Source organism: Clarias gariepinus, chromosome 3 (genome assembly GCF_024256425.1).
Source record: "Clarias gariepinus isolate MV-2021 ecotype Netherlands chromosome 3, CGAR_prim_01v2, whole genome shotgun sequence".
Lineage (NCBI taxonomy): Eukaryota > Metazoa > Chordata > Actinopteri > Siluriformes > Clariidae > Clarias > Clarias gariepinus.
This window is the reverse complement of record NC_071102.1, coordinates 43,966,468-43,989,748: the sequence shown is the minus strand read 5'-3', so window position 1 is coordinate 43,989,748 and position 23,281 is coordinate 43,966,468. Positions and strand designations below refer to the sequence as shown.

The 23,281-nt window shown below is 41.7% G+C and overlaps 2 protein-coding genes across 2 annotated transcripts in view; one reads left to right on the top strand and one right to left on the bottom strand.

The window, feature by feature from the left end:
* The window catches only part of pvalb7 (parvalbumin 7), a 31,322-nt gene extending 14,539 nt beyond the window's left edge, over positions 1–16,783 (bottom strand). The window contains exon 1 of the mRNA XM_053491984.1: positions 16,699–16,783. The gene's annotated coding sequence lies outside the window, so the exon portion shown is untranslated. The remainder of the gene's footprint in view (positions 1–16,698) is intronic.
* Positions 591–22,274, top strand: ncf4 (neutrophil cytosolic factor 4). The gene is made up of 10 exons (XM_053491981.1): positions 591–712; positions 1,031–1,115; positions 2,280–2,433; positions 5,077–5,147; positions 5,595–5,722; positions 7,150–7,201; positions 16,791–16,889; positions 20,564–20,736; positions 20,910–20,975; positions 21,291–22,274. Exons 1-10 carry the CDS (start codon positions 681–683, stop codon positions 21,496–21,498), a joined length of 1,068 nt encoding a protein of 355 aa, XP_053347956.1. The 5' UTR covers positions 591–680; the 3' UTR covers positions 21,499–22,274.
* The last annotated feature ends 1,007 nt before the right edge of the window (positions 22,275–23,281 follow it).

The window sequence follows — 23,281 nt, the reverse complement described above, 5'->3', positions numbered from 1 at the left end:
CAACATGTTGAGTAAAACCGATGTTATGAACAGTTATGTGTGGGATTTAATAATCTACTTTATAATAATCTACTAATGCGCTACTGTCTCAATGTAAACAAACACCTGCACCAATAGATATTAATTAGAAAAGATAAAGTGAATATTTTTACTGGGATTAGTTCATATTTTCACTTTGGCTGAAATAACAGCGCTGAAGTGGTATAAGTGAATTTAAAAAAAACTTCATCTTTATCCTTTTATCTCCTTTTTCCATTTCTCATCTGTTATTCACGCTTCGTGTTTTTGTCTGATGATGAAAGAAGGACAACTTGGTGTAAATAAGGTATGAGATACTCAACCTTACAGAATGGGATTTCTTTGTAGTAATAAGTTAGACAGATAGAGGGACATGTACGTGGGCTTCAACCTGAAATAATAATAATAATAATAATAATAATAATAATAATAATAATATCACTGATTACATGAACCTTGTAACTATTTCTACACACTCTTTACTCGTCAACGACAGGCACCTTACTCTAGTGATAAGTAAATGAAGTAACTTTAAACAAAACTGTGATTTTAATCCAATCTGGCAACCCAGACCCACACGTTGCGGTGCAGCTGCAGGGAAGATAAATGACAGCGCGCGCAGTGAGAGCTGTACTTTAATATCTCTACTGTACGACTTCGCCATGTCGCTGCCACGACAACTGAGAGACGAAAGGTGAGACAACAAACAAATAAATAAATAAACTTTATATTAGATAAGTTAGATTAAAACTTTAACCCGTCTTTATGGATCTACGGTGCCGCGCGAGACAGCCGCGCGCTCGCTCTAGTCTCGCGCTGCATTTAAATTGAAAAAGAAAAAAAATGACGGTTACTGGAAAAAAAAAACACCTGTTGGAGAATGACGTAATAAAAATGAAAGTAAACTGATAAAAAGTGAAAGATAAAGATTTATATAAAAAAAAAAAAAGTCTTTGAAGTTCTTGATTGGAATCTCTCCTTTATTTTTCGTTTCTTCTTTTAAACCCCCCAGTGATTTTGAGCAGCTGCCGCACAATGTCCCGATCAGCGCCACCATCGCCGACGTCGAGGAGACAAGAGGCTTTATAGTCTACTTCGTGAGTCCTCATCCGGTTTATCTGAATAATGAAAATGTTTCATCTGGTCATTGTGTGAAGTCTAACTCAAAGCCAAGTGCTGCAACAAAACCCCTGAACAAGCCAGTGGTGCCAGTGCTGGAAACCATTACTGCTTCTTACTGGGTTTATAATGGTTTGTTTTTCTTCATCACCAGGCAAACCGGTCCAAAATGTTCATACCAGATGAGAGAATTCACCTCTGTCGGCTTTTCACAGTGGACTAGTAAATCACCCGGGTTTTTATTGTTTATCTAAAATGCATAAAATGGTCTCATGGGTTACAGACACCAGCGTTCATCCTGAACTTCATCGGATTAGACTGAAATATCACAATTTGATTTACCAAATATGTCCTGGATCTGTAATGGAATAACAAGATAAAAAAGTACGCTTGTGGTAATGACATTCATTAGATCATTTGTGGAAATATAGCGTGGTGATGGAAACCACTCGGCTAATTCCCATGAGGAAGTGATATGATATTTCTAAGGGTTCTTCACCAGTTTGGGGTTTGTGTAGGAAGTGTAGGAAATCACCAGACGCCTGTCTTAGACTTTGCTCAGATAAAATTTTTATGTTTTTTTTTTTTTTGTTTGGCCATTTAGCAGAAGAGTTCTGGAAGTTGTCATTCAAGGTTGAACCTATTTCATGGTGCTATAGACATCTAGATTCTAGCAAATTTTCTCATATACATTATCTTCACGTTAAACTCGAAATCTTCTCTTACAAAACCTGTAAGTCAGTGGTCATTAACTCCAGTCCTGGAGAGCCAGTCTAGGACACACATTGCAATTCACCAGCACCTAAACTCACCCACTAAACCTGGTAATGAACAGACTGGTTAAATCAACTATGAGTGAGCAGAAGAACTATCAAACTGAGACTGCCACTGGCCCTCTAGGACTGAAGTTGAAGGTCCCTGTTGTATGTGTTAGTTTGAGTTGTTCAGGGTCTTAAAGGTGTTGTTTTCTTAATACAAAAGTTTGGAGTTTCACTTGTTCTTCCAATGTCTGTCTGGGCTCTAGCTGTGGGCTTCAGTAGTGTGTTTGATTCAGGGTGTGTCCCACTTTATGAAGAATGTTCCCTTTGTTTCATGCCTAATTTTGTTGCTTCTGATTTTTTTTTATCTATCTCTGGTGGTAGCGCTTTGTGATCGAAGTGAAGACTAAAGGAGGGAGCAAGTACTTGATCTATCGCAGGTATCGTGAGTTCTACACCCTGCACCAGAACCTTGAGCAGAAGTTCTCCCCCGAGTCTGCGTCAGGACCCAGTACCTTTACCTTGCCCACGCTACCAGGTCAGTATTTAGGTCTCTTTTTGGCACAATGAGAAGATAGCCTTAAACCTTACACACTGGAGGGGAGAAACACTTCACTCATTTACCTTGCTCTTTATCCAGTACACGAACAATTGATAAATATTTTGGTTTGTTTAAACACACAGTGTACTTAAAAAGTACAACATAACTACACGTACTGTTCGATAACTACACATCAATCTGGTTTGCGATATCAGAGTTTGACACAGCAGTTATGAGTCCTACAGTATGAGATCTTCTCAACAACTCAGTAAACCCATGACCACATTTTGACCTAGCATTTAAGCCACATCAATTCAAGCCACTCCATTTTGGCCCTTAAGCATTGATGCAGTTTCCATCCTGCTCATTATTCAGGTTCTGAATCGTGGCCATTTTCAAGTTAAGCCTATTGTGCTGTGTTGTTAAAATGCGCCCAGTCTGAATACAAAGCTCTCATCAGACTTCTTCAGTCATAACTAAACTGCACAAACGTCTCAGTCCATCTCCGTTACTGCCGCCAGAAAGCGTTCTAATGGGATGGCCGAGACAGAGTCTCTTTACAAAGGGTAATTGCCAGACACATCAAATGAGCCATGGCCGCAAACGTGGCGCTACTGCCAGCATACAGTTCCTGGGAGGATTTGGTTAAACACCGTGCTGTCTGGCTGACAGAGGGAGACACAAAGGTGAATGTAATTATTTCGGCAAACACGTCCGTCACCCTCTTTTCCTGTGAAAGTCAGAAACATGAAACACCTTCCAAATGAACAGAATGCCCAGGTTGTACATAGTCGTCAGTAGAAAACTTTAATGTCTAACTGTCTGCTGAACAGTATGCTTTTGAATATTTTACACATTTTATGGATGCATCAACACCTTTTCTTTCAGACTGACTGCTGATCTGTTACAAATCATGTTCTGCATCTTAAACGTAACCATCTAACCCATTGCTAGAGAAAGATGCTGTGGTTCTGCCTCTCGCTAGCTTCTTTGCATTTGATTAAAGCCGCTGTTTCACGTCGTCTTAATTAGCTGCACCAGCTCAAGGTCACACACTATCACCTGGTCCCAGTTGTTGTGAAGTCAGCCGAGTATCGGTTCAAGTTTTTAACATCGGCGCATGGCTAAGCATAGCATGGTTTTGCTAAATTGAAAAATGATTCAGGTAAACTTACAAATATTAAATGGTCCTAAATTGGCAAATTCTTTGTATATAAATATCCCAGTCTTTGATAATCTATGGCTTTTGCAAAGAAAAAACAACAACAATGCAAACTTCTTTCAACTCAGCAAATACAGTACTGGACAAATATACGTCTTCCTCTTTTTAGTTTATGGGTGGTTGGTTCAAAACCGCCACCTATATATACTGTATTTGTACTATGTGTCTATTTTACATTTGCACATTTATCTTTGCTGCTGTAACATCCCGCAGTGGGATAAATAAAGCTATATCTTATCTTATCTCATCTTATCTCTTTTCTCTCATCTTATCCCTACTGGACTGTGGTGTTAAGTAGAAAAAAAATCAAGTTGCTTTGACATTTAAATAGAAAACAAAAAAAGTTATACAGCGTGTATAAAGTCATGTCAAATAATATATATACTTCTAAGACATATAACTGCTTAAGATATATAAGGTAAACACTATCGCACCAAATCGACAGTGACAACGTGCAAAATCAGATCGACAGTCTACCTGTGATTCACAGCGATAATGACTAAACTTTGTCTGTGTTTGCTGTTAATAAGGACTGAACTATGGACGGAAAGAAACAGGATGTAGCATTTCTGTATGTTCTTGGGGTTGTACATAAAAAAAAAGGAACAAGTCTCAAGTCAAAATGTAAGCAAAGACCAACATCATTCAGTGAAAGTAATACGATGCCACAGAAATTAAAATACAGTACATTTCTTCCGATAATGTATAATTTTTGGGATTTAACATCAAACATCTTTGGCACTTTTTTGGTGATTTTTGGTTATAAGTCCAGCTAATTACCTTACAAGTTAGCACTTGTATTACTCTAGCTGATAACAGATCACATTGTGGTAGCTCGGCCAAAACATATAACGTACTGTAATTGTAACGTTAGCTAATAGACCAAGCAGCGATGATTGTTTGATCGAAGCGCAGTAATGTTGAAACAAGATAATGGGCCTCATATTTGTCTCTCTGTTTTACATCTTACAGTGTTAAATATACACCCTGTGAAGATAATTACTGTAGGATTACAGAATACTGTTGGCAGAGTGCATTAAGACAAACAGATGGGAGAGAAACGGCATATTAGGAGAGAGGAAGAGCTGTTAAATTGATGTTAAACTTTACTGCTGTAGGCGTCCTTTTAGAGCGATGAGCTGATCAGCACTGTGCTGGGATTCTCAGCTGCGCTCTGATTAACACTGCATGCCTCAAGGAACCATGCTAGGTCCAACAGGGTTTAAACACATAGATAAACAATAAAGCAATTTCTTGTGACATTTAAAGTCGTCCAGCCGAGGGGTGTATTTATGAAGCAAGATATTATGCGGGCCTTGGGAAATTATTTGATTACTTTTATGGTTCTGCTTCATAAGGGAATTAATTTCTAGACCTTTATTCAGTTGATGTGTTTTTGCTGTTCTGTCTGGCTGCAGGCAAAGTGTACATGGGCAACAAACAGGAAATAGCAGAAAACAGGATCCCGGAGCTCAACACATATATAAAGGTGATTTTTATGTTAATTATTAACTTTTCTAGATGGTTTATTTGCATCTACGGTACTTTACGTAAGTATTGGCACCATCCATGAACAGGTGTATTTGTACTAAGATCACGTGACACTTTATTTAACCAAAGGTCAAATCTGTTTAGATTGAATCTGAATTCTGATGCTACTTTATATACAGAAGTATTTTGTATACAGTATAAGCCCAGACAAGGATAGAATCAGTTCTAGGTTGTAACATGCATAAAATGGTGGGGTGAATTTTTATGCAAAGCAGTGTATCTGTGTCTGATTTATGTAACAGCATTGCAATAAGCAAAAAAAAATCCCAGTTCCTCTTTTTGAAGTGTACTTCTTCTTTCAGTTGCCATCCTCAATTACTTTCATCTACTCATCTGTGTTCAGTTTCAGGTTTGCAATCCATGACTCTCTCTCTCTCTCTGGCAGAGGCTGCTGTCGTTACCAGTCTGGGTTCTGCTGGACGATTTGATCAGGATGTTTTTCTATCAAACTGAATACGACAGCCTTCAGGTCCCCAAAGCACTCCGACGCCTTCGACCCCCCACACGCAAAATGTAAGATCAGTTCCGTCCTTCAGTTTGAAACCCCAGCTAATTGTTTAGACATGGCGTATAAATAACAACTTCCTTTACATCCAGATTTAAACACATTTCCCTCAAGATACCACGCGTGTTTTTACCTTCAAACACGATATAAAGGTCACAGCAGTTTTGCACAAAACAATCTGCTTTCAAAATACATCATCTTGCAATCATTTTTACTGAGGACACTCATCATACTGCTCAGTACGCTCAAGTCGGTGACGCTGCTTTGATGGTTGTATTGCAGCCTTAATTAACCGCTGTAGCTTTGTGTCTTCCGCTTATTAGCGTGGCAACATACTGTAGGCTACGAGAGGCGGTCATAAAACTGTTGTTATTGCTGAGAAAAAATACAATGGATAAGCTGATGGAGACGTCTTTGAAGAAGCCTTCTTTTTTGGCTTCTGACGAAAAGTTCCACCTCGGTAATCACCTTGTCACCGTCTTTGAGACGCCTGCCACAAAGTGGTTTCTTCAAGTGATGCAAGAGGAAGAAGTCACTGGGTGCGAGGTCGGGGGAGTAGGGCGGGGGGGACGAGGCACAATTTTGTACCCCATGATAACCAGGTTCATCAGGAATCTTCTTCGCATTGTTTCCCTTCAAATATGCAAGAAACGAATAAGAGCACACATTTTAATTTTTTCAACTGGGTGGGGCCATTTTGACCCTCTTGTGGCATCGTGCTGAACTATACCACGTGTTTTTTTAAACAGGAAGAAATGGTCATAAACGTACTCATTCCCGGAGCGTCATTTGAACAAATATTTTCCATTTTTCCCCATACGATAATACCACGGATTGAATTGAAACACCAAAGCTTCAACTTGCAGCACAATGCACGGTCGTGTAGCCAAATATTCACATATCACTTCAGAGGTATTGGATTTGTACATGTTTGACAAATTCAGATGAGCGGCCATGTTCATTTGAAGTCACTTCAAAAACGGGGCAAAAAACCTCTGGGGTTTGGTGGTGATTCTCAAACGAGGTGGTATTTTAGATCATGATGGACAGGCTGCCCGTTTACTGTACTCTGTCGAGAAAGAAGGGTTGACTTGAGTCGTGCAGACATCGTTACAGCACCATCACCAGGAGCAAATAAGGTTTAACAAATCTTATTTATATATCTTGTATTATGCACCCAGATACGTCTACATGGCCTCGCAAGGTTCATTCCTTATGCGTTCAGGAAATTACGCCCAGATTTCGAGAGATTTTAAATAAATACGAGAAGCTCATAGCCTCCGCGCACACCCCTAAGTCCTTTTTTTTCATTGTTTTATGATTTGCTTAATATGGAGGGTTTTTTTTTCTTCTCTTTTTTTTTTCAACAGTTATTTTAGGCTGCCTGCTTCTCCTCTCTCACTCTCTCTCTCTCTCTCTCTGTTTCCCTTTCCAGAAAAACCGAGAAACAGCCCAAGACAGACCTGCTCTCTTCCCCCAGAGCTGAGGTACTGTAATTGTTTCCCTGGTAACTCTTTCTGCACTCAAAACTCATCCTCCACACACACACACACACACACACACACACACACACACACACATGCGTGCACAAGTGTCAAAACTCTCGAAAGCATGTGGTTGTATGATTACAACACAAACGCGCGCCTTGTGGAAGCAAACGCAATTGTTGTGCAATGGAGCTCATGCACGCGCGCACGCACACACTCACACACAAACACACGCACACTTACACACACACGCACACTCAACGCGTGGGATTTATAGCCTTAGAATGTGATAAAAGGTTAAGACAACAATCCTGCGCTACTCCTACACAAACACACACACACACACACACACACACACAAAAACAAAATCACGTATGTGAGGTGCGTGCGTGTGTGTAGTTTTGTGTGCAGCAGCAGCAGTTTGAAATCCTGATAAATCGTTGGTAATAGGATGCTGTGTTGTGCCGCAAGGCAGATGCTCTAACACTAATCGGCCTCTTTCTCTCTTTTCATTCTTCAGCCAAGGAGTGTCACATTTTTTCCCTCCCTCCTGCTTTCTGGGTCATGAGGTCACGCTATCATTAGTTCCTGCCCTGCTCTATTTTCCACTCCTAATTTCTTTACACCTCTCCTTCTCTCGCCCTCTTCTGTGTCTTTCTTTCTCTCTTTCGTTTCTTTTTTCTTTCTTCTCCCCCTCTCAGTATCACACCCGAACCACGATCTCTTCCTCTCACTCCGCTCAATCTGTCAGTGTTTTAGCGCTCACACTTATTCCTACCCACTGACCTTGAAACACTTCATACCTAAAATACATCGCGCACACACTCAAACACACACACACAAACAAACAAACAAGCACACACATGTCAGCTGCAGGTGTACAGTAGGCGGGCGTGGACATCGAAGTGTGCATTCGAAGTGAAGGAGTTGTAAAGAAAAACAAAAAGGGACTCTCGTTTGGAGCGCGTCCACGGGCTGACGGTTCTCGTCTTTAAACCCTGAGCTGCACGTCTCCATCATGCCTTCATGCAGAAGAAATGATTTTGGACCAAATCCCAGCTTTTTTTTTATTTTATTTTTATCTACTGTAGTACGCTCACTAAGAGATGACATAATTACATTACAGAATCTATGGCGCTAAACACACAACAGAGCAGCGTGTAAGGTTTAGACGCGTACAAAGCATGTGACATCACATTGGTGACACGTGACCTGTCTGGATTGATTTGTATTAAAAGCTAAAGAAATAACTATTCGGACTCTCAATTTAGATTAGAAAGGACAGGAGGCAGAGTTGGAGGTAGCAGAGCTGAAGATGTTGAGGTTCTCCTTGGGAGTGACGAGGATGGATAGGATCGAGAATGAGTTCATCAGAGGGACAACCCACGTTAGATGTTTTGGAGATAAAGTCAGAGAGGCCAGATTGAGGTGGTTTGGACATGTTCAGAGGAGAGATGGTGAATATATCGGTAGAAGGATGCTGAGGTTGGAACTGCCAGGCAGGAGGTCTAGAGGAAGACCAAAGAGGAGATTTATGGATGCAGTGAGAGAGGACATGAAGTTAGTTGGTGTGAGAGAAGAGGATGCAGAGAATAGGGTTAGATGGAGGCAGATGATTCGCTGTGGCGACCCCTGAAAGGGAACAGCCGAAAGACAAAGAAGAAGAAGACTCTTTATTTGGTTAGAAAATACATGAACATAATTTACTCCCAGTCCACATACAGATTTTAATTAATTAATGTATTTTTTTCAGTTAGCGAAAAGTGAACTTGAATATATAGAAATAAAAAATATATATTTTTACAACTGCTTTCCGTCTATACCGAAATATTTATGCTTTTTGTGTGAACAGAAATATGTTTTAAAACAAGGGTTTGTGTGGACAGATACGTACGAAAACACTGTTGGTGTGGACTGAGATATTTAGGGAAACACTATGAGTGGATGGAAATATTTATGAAAACGCTGTTTATGTGGACAGTGTCACAGTGTATGTCCGTGATGGCCTTGCCCTTGATCTGTTGTCGCTTCTCGATCACTAGGTAGGCAGCCTTCCCTTCTGCGGGTGTGTGAAGGGGCGGAGCTGCTGGAAACAAGCACGGCTGCGGCATAATTAATGTTAATGGATTGCGCGCTTCTCCTCGCGTTATAAAAGCATGGCGGGGAGTGTCGCTCTGGGTCTGGTCTGTCTGGTCTGTCTGGTCTAGCGCTGAAGATCCACAGAGCAGAGTCGTGCGGCGGACGCTACAAACAAGAGTGGCATGCGAGCGATGTGCTGTAATGCGCCCCAGGGACTTCATAGAGATGAAACTTTAAGCAGTCGATGGAGGGCAGCAGCTTGAACGCTGCACAAACTGCAATGGCATCGAAGAGGGGAAAAAAGGCCACTGCACATCCACCTTAAGGTCCCTGAGAAATCTGCTCAGCCGGCGGACGTCAGAAAGGACTCCCACCTGAGAATGCACCCAATGGAGAGCTGGGAGGGGCTAGCTGGCCAGATCAGCGGGAGTGCCCATGGAGACTCAGGTGCCTCTGCCCACATGGGCCCACTCTGCCGTTCTGCCCGTCGCCATCGCTTGCCAGCGTGGGCCTGCAAACCAGCTGGGCGCTCCCACCAGACCTGCACGTGGACACACCTCCTTCACTACTATACTTCCCTTGCTTCGCATTCTCCCTCCTTAAACCATTTTTCATTCCCGATGTTTCGGAATGTAATTGTCCTTTTTTCTAAGACCTCGCCATGTTTGTGGTGCCGCCCATGCGTCAAACCCGTTACAACAGAAATATTCACGAAAAAGCTGTCTGTTCAAATGCTGTATTTGTGGATGGAAATACTTTTAAACACGCTCTTCATTTTGACAGAAATATTTATAAAAAAAACACTGTGTGGACTGACTTTTTACAAAAATGCTGGTTGTGTGGACAGGATGATTTTGTGGGAGTGAGAAAAACTAAAAAATATCAGTGTGGAGGGATATAAATGTAGAACATCTAACAACATTTGAAGGGGCATCACTGCTGTTTTGTGCTTTTTTTGTGACATACACCTAAAGGCATTGGTACAGTAGCGTAGTGGCTAGCCCTGTCCACCTCTAAGGTCAAGGGTTCGATTCCCTTATTGGGTCTTTGTTCCCACCCCATGATGTTCCCCTCTGTACTTGGTGGGTTTCCTCCCTGTACACAGGTTTCCTCCCAAAGTCCAAAGACATGAACAGTAGGCTAATTGTCGTTCCCAAATTGCCCGTAGAGTGTGTGTGTGTGTTTGTGTGTACCCTGTGATGGATTATCACCCTGTCAATGGTGTACCCTGCCTCATTTATTAAGTCTCTTGGGATAGGTTCCAGGCCCCCCTAACCCTGTACAGAATAAGCGATATAGACAAAGAATGAATGAACAAATGGTATGTCTATCAATTTGCCTTTCAAAGCACAAACTGTCAACTTTATTTAAAATGTTGTGCGCTATTAAACAAATGAAAACCATATTTTGGTGCAAACATGGCTGCAGAAGCTGTTGCTAAGAGAAGACTGAGGTAATGGCAGTGTGTTAATTTATTTCCAATGACCAAAGGAGCCTTTTAGCGAACATATCACCTGCCAAGCTGCATTAATTTCGAAATGAGTTTGTGCCACCCTTCAGTTTCCATCCTCGGACTCTTTACAGCCTCCTACCCCCTGTGCTTCAAAACCACATGCTACACCAACCAAAACTATCTATTTATTAGAAATTCATTAGTGACTGAATTAATCTCCATATGGAAATTGGCATTAGGGTACTTTTGCCGGACTTGTTTGTGTGTTTTGGACGCATCACACACGAACACTCTTCCAAGCTTCATTAGATCTGAATAAGGAAGCCCTGAGAGCGAGGCTCGAAATGCGATTTCATGCGACTCCAGTGCTGGACGTGCCGCACGTCACACGGATAAAAGCTCTTCCAGAAAGAAGAATAATGAACATATTAGACTCTCCGAAATGGAAGCTGATCCCATTAAGTGTGCATGTTTTATCTCCTGGAAATTCACGCACACTTACAAGATAGAGAGGGTGGTGTGTTAAGGGAGGTAGACATCTATCTTCTCACAGCTAGGTTTGGAAATGATCCCGTCTGCAGCTAACATCCGTAACGTCTCACGCGTTTACTTATGGTCAACCGTGATGCTATCCTTGCTAGAGTGATCTTTAATAAATAGTATAAAAGCAATAAAACACTCCAGGACATTCCTTTACTGGACAATAACCAGCTCCTGAATGGTAACGGTAACTTGGCAACCCGTTTACATCTTTTCATCGCGTTTAACCAGAAATCCTTTCATTTAGCTAGTATAACACAAGGAACATGCTAGTTAGCTTTGTTTCTCAGAGTCTCTATAAGAAAGGTTAGTTTTTGCCCCTGAATGCTTGCCCTATCATTCTTAGATTGCAAGCTCGAATCCCAGGTAATGCTGTAGCTTCTCGCAGCTGGGAGCCTAGAGGGGTGGGATGGGAGGCACCTGTTAGGTCATGCAAGCGGAAGGAGCAGATGACGCTGTCCTCTGAGTGTGTTACGCCACTACCAAGGATGTGTGAGTGAGCAGTTTGAAAAGATGCTGTTGGCTGGCGTCATGTGATGCCCTCCCTGACTGGTGGGTGCAGCCTTACGACTATATTAGGGAGGAAATCAGGGAAAAATTCCCCAAACAATATTGTGGAAATTAAGGGTTAATTTTTATGTAAGTATGTTTATGCAAGGTACCATTGATGAGACAAACCTTGCATAAAAGGTAAAGGTTTTGCTTAACTGGCCAACACTCATGGCAATTTAAACGCACAACCTTCTGATAATTAGCTCAGTATTTTAGCCACTGAGATTTTTTTTAAATGTAAAAAATTCCAGACGTGTAGTTGAGAGTTAGCGTGAAGGGCAGCTGAGGTAGAAGTCAATCATTTTTTCAACTCTCTCTCTCTCTCTCTCTCTCTCTCTCTCTCTTTCTTTCCTTCTCTCCCCTGTCTGAGGTCTGAAGCAGCGTGAAATGTCTACACAGAGCAATCTGAATCTCAATTAGCTGTTACAGGATGCTTTTCAGGACCTTATGCTGCAACAGTTTCAGACTTGGAAGACAATTTAAGGTGTATGTTTTATCTTACTGGCCATCGCTTAGAAGCAGATCCATCCGAGGGTCGATCACCAGCGTCAAACGTGGTACCTGAGTCTGTTCAATGGTTACGTGACACAAATGTCGCATAATTATGTACAATACTAATTAATAACCCTCATTCTATCGGGATCTGCTTTAAAGTGTCATGTCAGCGCCCCAGGGCCATGATTCATCTCTTTCGTATAGACTTGAGTCCTCTTGGGGACACCCCAACGCGAAGTGTGTCAGTTCATTTAACTGGAGGAGCCCATCTCTTTCTTCCCCATTGGCTCGTTCACGTGTTAATGAGCTCATTTAGCAGGTCGACAGTGGCGGAATTGGAAACGTAGCCTTGTTTTCTTTTCACCAAGGTGTCTAAAGTTAGGTGCTCGCTCTCTCTCTCGCTCTCTTTCTCTCTCTCCATGTAGCCTGGGACAATCTGGCCCTGAATGCGTCGAAAGGCATGAACACGAGACAAATGGACAGGACACACAGGTCCTATGACTCAAAGGCATAGTTGCATGTTTATGAAAAGTCAGCATTGTTTCCAACCTGCGCTCTTATGCTGAATGTCCTGATTTTCAGACCTCCGACAAGGAAAATGTCCCCTCAGCTTGGCAAAGTGTCCTCGACCCCCCAAAAAAACGTGTCAATGCTGTAGTGCGCCTTATTGGACAAGAAGATATCCTTAATATACTGGACTTGACATCAAATCAGTCATTGATTCATAAATCTCTAATAGAAGTCTAACTACATTGTTTTAAGGATGTAAATCCATCACTTCGATCCAAAGACTGTATAAAAAGAACTGGACAAACTCTCTGTGACGTTACCCAGAGCGGTTTTAAGGCAAATATGCAGGACGAACGGAGCCTGGCTGTTGTTTGGAACCTGCTTACCTCTAACTCAAGGTGAAGTAGTGAGAAATTATAAGATTAAATTATATGCTAGTGCATTTAATTTATCAGTCAACCATCAGTCAACGTGTTATTCCGTGTCAGCTCCTACATTTCTTATAAGTTAAACTACAATGATTTCTGTTAGCTGGTTAGCTAAATTGATGAGCAGCAAACCACTAGCAGTTTGACACCTTTAATGCAGCTGACACTTAAATAAAAAAAAACCCCAATTATGCATAATTTTACTATTTAATATAATTTTAACTAGTGAGTTACATTAAAAATTATTATTGAGACCAAAACCGTTTTTTGGACTGGTCAGTGGGGAGCGCCCAGTGGACATCTGAAGAACTGCACATTTTGGCACTTCCACATAGGCTTCATTTTTCATAACCTCTTACCCAGCTCACTATCATTAGTTAGACCGTTGCTAAATAAAACTAGCATGTTTTTCAGACCCACTTTGTAGTACAGAGTTAATCCACTTCTGGGGTTGAGTTGGATGTAATTTGAATTTGAATCCAGATTTCTGAAAAGTTGGTTTGTGACAGCATCTAATGTTAAACCTAGATTTAACATTAGATGTTAAAATAAAAAATGTAAAATAATAAATATTGTATGAATAAAAAAAATAATAATTTTATGCTAATGCTAAAGTCTAACATGACAACAGGATGTTTGCCTGCAAACTTTAGTTCATATTTCTAGCTAGTACAACTCTCTAGAGGAAATTTTGTTCGTTTTTCTTGACCACATTAATAATCGCCTAATTATTAATAAATATTGTAACATGGCAAACGTTTTTTAATTATTATTTTAAGTTTTATTTAAAATGTTCTAGTGCCACAATCTGGAAAAATAGCCATATAGAACAAATTAATTTACTTTTTTCCCCACAGGCTGTCAAATAGTGCTTGTCTTTTTGTCCTCATTTAAAACGCTGCTGCAAAAGTTGACTTCACGATGCTGCACCTTACCTGAAATGTGTGCCGTATTTTGGTGTACAAAATAATAAATGTCTGTGCTACAGGAAACGCACTACAAAACAAACATTTTTAGTTAATAAATTTTTTCCCAGTTTAATAATTACCAACATTCGATTGATTATTGATTAATCATTGACTAATTTAGAGGTTAGAAAAAAAAATATTCATTTACGTATCAATTTTTTTGTGCGGCCAGTCATGTTTTACCACACTGACTCCAAAATAATTTATTATTATTATTATTATTATTATTATTATTATTATAATGATTGAATTATGTTTGTGTTTGAGTTGGTTAAATGTTATATAATCCTACGGGTCTAAACTATTCTACTATACTAATTGTAGGAGCAAATATAAAAATATTAATAAATTGAATATTGAATCAGGATATTTATGAGGTTTCTGAGGTGTAACCCATGACTTGTTGTAGCTTATCAGCTTATTATTATTACTCAAGTATTTTTTTTATTTATTTTAATTTAAAGTAACTTTTTTAGCTTTATCATGCTTTACTGTCTGTGTATTTATAGTATAATTGGTTTGATGTATCATTATAGTGTTTAACCACCCACCGAACATCGCTCCTTGTCAATCTTCGAATGGTTTGGCCTCAGCAGATGTGGTTATAAATACAGATACCTTGCCCTGCTCTCCACAGAGCGGAATCAATACCCCCTCAACCAGGAGTCTTATATGCTAATCTAAATTCGATCAGTGCTTCTTTAAAAAAACCTGAAGAAGCCCTGAGACTAAAGGTGTGGCTCTTGACCGAACGGGACTGACGCCGCACTTTTACACTCAACTACAATTCTGAACATTGCTCTATTTTTATACTTTTAAGCTGCAACGGAAGCCATGTTTAGCATAATGAGGACACGCGGAACTCCGAAAGGACAGCGCTTTTGGGCGATGTGTGTAGCAACCTTAGATTTTGTTGCGTAACATAGGTTTGGAAAAAAGGACAAAAGTTAACTTCCTGGAATAAAGGGAACATTGCCTTGTTTCGAAATTACCTGTTTATGAGTGTACGAGTTTCTGCACTCGTTCTTTATAGCGTTAGCGGAAACGTTAAAGTTTAAATGAAGCGCACTAGCTAGCTGCTACTACTACTCCAGAGGAAAGCAGGATTAGTTCCACTTCATAAATGTGCGCTTTTGTGTTCACTGTTTAAGAATCTCCCGTCCGGCGTAGCAGCCGTTGCCATGGAAACGTTGACGCATATTCGACGAGTTCCCGTCAGGGCTGCTGTTCCAGAAAACCCCTTGAATCAGACTGCAGAATCCTGAACACTCATGACTCCACCGTGTGACTGTAATGTGCTGTTGTGTCTCGCAGAGTTGTACAGCGCTGATTTGTGTATTGTATAGCGGAGTTGTGTTGCAGAGTTGTGTAACACTACGTTGTGTATTGAGGAGATGTGTAACATCGAGCTGAGTATTGCAGAGTTGTGTAACACTGTGGGCTTATACGGAGGTGTGTGTGTGTGTGTGTGTGTGTGCGCGCGCGCCTTCACTCTTTAATGAACATAGCACGAGCTTTTAACACCATCTCTGTGTCTACAGTATATACAAGACTGCCCACAAGGACACACACACACACACACACACACACACAAAGGGATTTTATTGCCAATACATAATTAGCTGATAGCATGTAACAGTGTCTCACCTACTCACTCCCACTCTGACAAACAAAGCAACAAAGCTTTCTTTACTCACTCGCTCTCTCTCTCTCAACTCACTTAGACACACACACACACACACACACACACACACAAGCACATGCTGCTTTTCAGCTTTGCTGTGCCTCCAGCTCTCTCACTATACTGTATGATACAGTTTTTATTCTTTTTATTCTCTCTCACACACACACACACACACACACACACACACACCATATTTCACTATAATTTTGATTCTGAATGTGTCAGTGTGAGAAAGAGAGAGAATAAAAGAGACGGTATAGTAAGAGAGCTGTAAGCACAGTACATTTGCAAAGCTCGTGTGTGTGTGTGTGTGTGTGTGTGTGTGTGTGTGTGTGTGAGAGAGAGAGAGAGAGAGAGAGAAATAGAATTGCTTTACCAATGTTGAATGTCTTAATGCAAAAAAGGGTGAGCACACACACACGCACACACACACACACACACACACACACATACTGTACACACACACCAAATCATTACAAAAGCTCTTTACTGTCTTGCAATAGTTCTCTGTTTAGTTCCTATATAGTAGTTTCTATAATCTCTCTCACCCACACACACCCACACACACACCCACACACACACACACACACACACACACCCACACAGAGTGTCAGAGTACGCTCTATAGTTCTCTATGTCTTTCTTTTTCTTAATTTTCAAACATACACCCAGACATCATTTATTCTTTCACTCGTTTGTCACTTCACTCAGACTCTCCTCTTCTTAGTTTATCCTCTCCTTCACTCACTCGTTTACACTTTCAGTTACTCAAAAAGTTTCCATCCTACCTTTCAAGCGTCCTCACAATGCTGTTCACTTGGTGCTTGTATATAAAATCAATATATAATGCGTGTGTGTGTGTGTGTGTGTGTGTGTTCAGGCCTTGTTTGACTTCAGCGGGAACGGACGCCTGGAGCTGAGTCTGAAGAGCGGAGACGTGATCTTTCTTTTGCGCCGAGTCAACGCCGACTGGCTGGAGGTGAGCGTGAGCTAAAGGAGAGAGAAAGAGAACGAGAGACGAAGAAAGAGACAGTGAGGGATGGAGAGAGAGAGAGAGAGAGAGAGAGAGGGAGGGGAGGAGAGTTTGTTGGAAAGGGTGGGAGAAAGAGCGAGAGCTATCGAGCCTCTGGTGGAAAGAGAGATAGATGATGGAGAGAGCAGGATTAGAGGGAGAGCGCAAAAAGGAAAAGTGACGGAGAGGCTAGACAACAGAGAGAGGCACGGACACGCATCGGAGGGATTGAGAGTGAGAGAGAGCGAGGGAGCGGAGAGAACGAGTGCGCAGGTGTTTGGTGTGGGAGTGTGTAGTGGGCATGTAGACCACACACACGCACACACGGTTACGTTTTTAAAGCTACTTGTGCAGTTTTAAATATGTATTTTTCTATTGTCAGGAGCACTGAGTTCAATCTCACACTCGAGACGGAAATAGAAAAGGCTTTTACTAACAGAACTGAAACTCGGATCGATCGGGAACCAGCACCTGGGAGTGCCGAGGACTCCACGTACCCCCCAGCGTCGAAACATACATATATATTATATACAGGACATCCTTTAGATCCACAAAATATACCCAGTTCTTCTCATGCCTTGCACAAAAGCTCAAATATTTTACCCATAGTACTCTTAGAACCTTAGGACCATAGAGCTACTTGTAAAGTGTAAAAACTAATATCTTATATCCTTCATATTTCCAGTTAGGGCCCAGTTTAAACTGCTGATGTTCTTAACATCATTAAACCACCACCACCAGACTGAACTGCTGAGATTCCCAACACGATTATACCACCACTACCAGACTGAACTTCTGAGATTCCCACCACCATTATACCACCACTACCAGACTGAACTTCTGAGATTCCCAACACCATTATACCACCACTACCAGACTGAACTTCTGAGATTCCCAACACCATTATACCACCACTACCAGACTGAACTTCTGAGATTCCCAACACCATTATACCACCACCACCAGACTGAAATGCTGAGATTCCCAACACCATTATACCACCACCACCAGACTGAACTGCTGAGATTCCCAACACCATTATACCACCACTACCAGACTGAACTTCTGAGATTCCCAACACCATTATACCACCACCACCAGACTGAAATGCTAGCATTCCCATCATTATAACAGAAAACATGTGTTTAGATAATAATGAGGTTGTGAGATTGTTCCTGATGAGCAAGCCGATGGCGACGGTGGCAGGAAAACCTCCCTAAGATGGCAATAGGAAGAAACTTTGAGAGGAACCAGACTCAACTGGGAACCCATCCTCATCTGGTTGATTACATATAACAGGAATTATATAAGGACATCATGTGTGTTAGACTGCTGGAAGTTCAGTATACCTGAAGTTGTTCGAGTTATCATGGAGTCCATTTCAGCACAGGCACGAGTCAGCAGGTGCAGAGGACAGAGGGGGGTCTGGATCACTGGGAGCTCAGGAGCAGGATGTGTAGATCCAACCATCATAAAGCAGAATCCAGCTGGAGGTGGTCCTTCTCTGGATGCCTCAACATCCAGGGCCAGGGTTGGCCTCTGCCTACTGGAGCTGGCACAATCTCCAGATGCCTTGGGATGGGTAGAGAAATGAAGAACAGGTGGAATAGAATTAGTGTAGATCCTGTTCGGGATATTAGCAGCACTAGATGAGAGTGTGCTTTTAGATATACTGGAGTACGAGGTTATGGAATGAATTATGTGTAGGCCATATTAAAGAGATGTGTCTTGAGTCTACTTTTAAACTGACAGACTGTGTCTGAGCCTCAAACACTGTCTTTGGAAGGCTATTCCAAAGCTTAGGAGCTAAATATGAGAACGCTCTACCCCCTTTTTGTAGATTTTAGGTCACGGAGGTCACAAATGCATGAACCAGCTTTTCTGCATCAGATATGGATAGAATGTTTCTAAGCTTGGAAAAAAGTTGTGTATAATAGCACCACCACCACCAGTCTGAACTACTGATATTCCCCACACCATTACACCACCACCAGTCTGGAGATCCTCATTCTTGACTGACAGTTGTCATCTCCTTCTCATTTAGCTCTTCCACCCCAAGGTTTGACATGTTGCATGTTGTGGGATGGTTACCATGGGCGTAAAAGGTGGTTATTCGAGTTGCTTCAGACTTCCTGTCCCATTCTCCTCTTTACACACGGACCTGACAAAACACTTCCTCTCCTCAGATTTGCATCTGATTAGCTGATCTTTTGCAAGAGAAAGACGGTAAACATCTGAACAGTGATGAGGAACGGAAACATCCTTCAGGGCCTGTGTTAACACACTTAGGCTGGGCATTAATTCACTCGTGACAATCGAGCCTTTGATGCTTTTGTCTGTAGGAGATGAGTGGAGGCTCCTTAATTATAATGTTTTTGATTATAATTTCAGCCACTTTGATATTTGTGGGATGGCGAGTGTACACCACGTTGTGATAAGTGAGCGCCCAAAAGAAAAAAAGACAATTTGTAGCCCTGTGGAATTAACGTCAGGTTTTTTGCTGACAGATATCAAAATCAACTAACTGGCTTTAACCTCAGAAGCACAGAGAGTTCCTTATTGCTGAAATGACGGACAACTCATTAAAAGTCTTGGCGCTGTGATGTGAAAACCATGAACTTCTAATCGTCTCGGGCGTAATGCATTCACAAAAGTCCAGGAACATCTCATGAACTCTGTATCTCCAGGCCTGTTAGGGACGGAGTGCTTTACAGTTGTAGCCAAAGTCTTACATAATGAGAGCGCGAGAGAGAGAGAGAGAGAGAGAGAGAGAGAGAGAGAAAGATTCATATTCTCAAATATCACAACTGTGTTAATGCAGTGTGGATTTGATATTATTAGACAAGTGTCTCTCTCTCTGTCTCTCTGTCTCTCTGTCCATCTCTTGCTGACGTTCTTTCTCTCCACATCCTCTCATTGTCTCTCTCTTTTTACCTCTTTCTGCCTTGTCTCTCATACATTCTGTCTCCCTCTAACTCTTTACATTTCTCTTACTGTCTCTCCCTGTATCTCTCTCTCTTTGTCCTTTCTCTTGCTGTCTCTTTCTCTTTATCTCTTCAAGTCCATCTGCATCTAATTCTCTCATTCTACTGTATGTCTCTCTCTCTTTATATCTCTTGCTGTTTTGTTCTCTTTCTCTACATCTTTTTTGCTCTCTCTTAAACATCCTGTCTCCCTCTTTCTCTCTACATCTCACTTCTCATCTCATACACTGTTTTTGTCTTTTCGTGTCTCTCTTTGTCTTATCATGTGTCTCTCCCATACACTTTATCTCCCTCTTTCTCTTTACATCTCTCTTACTGTCTCTTCCTTTATCTCTCTCTCTCTCTCTCTTTCACACACAGTTTTGTCTCTACATTTTCTTTCTCTCTCCATTTCTTTTTATCTCTTTCTCTTTATTCCTTTTCAGCTGTCTCTCATCTGATTTCTGCTTCTCTGTCATACTTTGTGTCTCTTTATCTCTCGCTGTCTTATTCCTTTTTTCTCTACACCATTCTTGTTCTGTCACTCTCTCTTTCTTTTTCATATGCCCTGTCTCCCTCTTTCTCTCTATCTCTGTCTCATTCATCTCATACACTGTTTTTGTGTCTCTGTACACGTCTGTCTGTTTCTCTCTCTCTCTCCCCCTTTCCCTCTCTCAGGGCACGGTTAAAGACAGGATTGGCATTTTCCCGGAGTCGTTTGTGAAGATCATTAAGCCTCTACCTGAGAGCGACTCGGATGAAGAGGGCGGAGCTTCGAAGAAAAAGTCCGGTCCAGGTGCTTACAGCTGCCTGCACTGCTGCATGATGACCCCCGGGGGTGTGGACGAAAGGTCAGCGACACAAACATCCCATGATCATAAACCTTTAAACAGCCTGGATGCACTCGGGACTGCTTCCAACATCTTTTCACATTCGATCTCATTCTCCAGTTATGTTTTTTAATCTGATTTATCTGATCTAATCAAAGTAAAAACTATAATTATGTGTGTGTTTGGGTGGAAAGGGATGTGTGTGTAGAGGAAGACCTCTCCATCCAGCCATCATACTTCGACCTCCTATCACGCATGAGGCAAGTCAACACACAAACCCGCACACATATGCACACCCCTGGATAAATTCTGCCAATCCAAGACACGTCTCTCTCTCTCTCTCTCTCTCTCTCTTTCTCTGTCTAATTTGTTTTTCACCCTTCACTACCCTTCATTTCACTGTAAATTGTTCATTTGTTCATTTATTTCCTCATCAGGGTTCTCGTTATTTCTCCCATGATGCCGTGCAACAAATGAAACTGCAACGCTTGTTCGAGGATTATTAACTCTGGTCGTCCTGTGGATTATCTCTCTCTCTCTCTCTCTCTCTTTCTCTGTGTCTCTCACACACACAGAGAGGTGTTTCAGGTCGAGGACATCGCACTGAACTACCGCGACCCTGAAGGAGACCTGGTGCGCATCCTGGACGACGACGACGTGGCCCTCATGGTGCAAGAGAGCAGACGCCAAGGGTCAAATGTCAAGAGGCCCGTCAACCAGTATCCATGGGAACTGTGTGTCACGCATTCCAACAATTTGTCGGTGTACAACACCGAGTACTAAAATGTGTGTGAGTGTGTGTGTGCCGTCGTGTGTGATCACATCACCTACAGTATGAATGAAGGCCACCATATTTTCTAGCTAGCGTGACTAGCTCAGCGATTCTATTCCCAGTTGCCTAGCAACAGTACATGCTTAAAAGAAATAAGTGCACGAAACCCTGTAACAATTGTTCGATTTCTGTAGTATTAAGCACATTTATACACGTTAAACTCCCTCTCCATGCCCTTCACTGGTTCCCTCCGGCTCTAACCAGTTTCACTGAAGAATTGGAACAGGCAAAGTGGACAGGGCTGTGTCAGGAACGGTACCGGAACCCGGGCAGGGGTTTGGTTCCGTATTTTACAGGAGAGCGTATAGGAACACTGAAAATCATTTCATGAACGCTGCGTGCTCTCCTGAGCCGTGAGGCGTGCGCATAGACATAACCACATATTACAGTGTTATGATTGAAAGTTATTGCTATCGTGTGTGTGTGTGTGTGTGTGTGTGTGGCAGAGGATCTCTGTGGATGCCCACACTGGTTGTTAACTTCTCCATTTCAGTTCCTATACATGGAACACACACACACACACACACACACACACAAACATGAAATGTGTAAAAAATATAAAATTGCTTACAAAATATGTTTAATACATTGTTACGTTTGAAAATAATATATATATATATATATCTCCATATAAATGTCAACTCGCATTGCTACAGTTTAAAACCTCTTATATTGTGTTAATAACATTTATATACAAAGTTATAATGAATTGAATAAACTGCCTATTTGTTCACATAGGTGTGTGTGTATCTTGTGTTTTGCACTACACAGCGCTGTTATAATAATAATAATAAAATAATCAGAACTTTATTAAACCCAGAGGGAAATTCCTTCTTCGCACATCCCAGCGTAACTGGGGTCAGAGCGCAGGGTCAACCATGATACGGGGCCCCTGGAGCAGTTAGGGTTAAGGGCCTCGCTCGAGGGCCCCACATTGGCAACCTGGTGGAGCTGGGGATCGAACCGCCGATCTTCTGATCAGTAACTCAGTGCCTTAACCCTTTGAGCCTAACAATGAGCAGATCCTTTCTGTAAAACAAGAAGGTACGTTACTGATAGTTAGGTCCTGATGTTTTATTTACAACCATGCCCAGGTGCTAGCTTAAATTAGCAATAATGAATGAACCATTAACACAACCGGTAAAGTTTTACTAACTCCTGTGCGATTGCTTCTCAGTGCAGATCGTTTCCTGCCTTAGGTGGAGGATTCATGTACAGTAGCCAAAGTACAGTAAGTGTGTGTACAGTATGAGTGTTAAATATGTCAGATCTCCAAACTGAGCACAGACCACATAACTATAAAGTCCAAGAAGTGTTTTCTGTTCAGGACCAAATTGCCTCTGGGAAATAATACAAAACCATTAAACTTGAAGTGTTCTCAGGAGCATGCTGGGTTACATCGCTGTAAACCCAACCTGAATACTTCCATCTCAGAAATACTCCATCAATCATGCATAGTGTGGTATATAACAAAAAGCTTATAGGACGCATTTAATGCCTTGCTTGTTCTGATCTGGCCACTGGTTCATATCCAAACTGTGAAGCATGGTGGTGGTAGCATCGCGCCATTTCCTGCTGCCAATGCTCCAAACGCCAGCCACTATGCAGTGCCAGTCCCAATCCCGGACAAAATGAGAGACTTGCGTCAGGAAGTGTGGCATAAAACCTGCCACGCGGATGTACAGATCAGATGGTCCGCTATGGTAACCTTTTGACAGGAGCAGCCGAAAGACA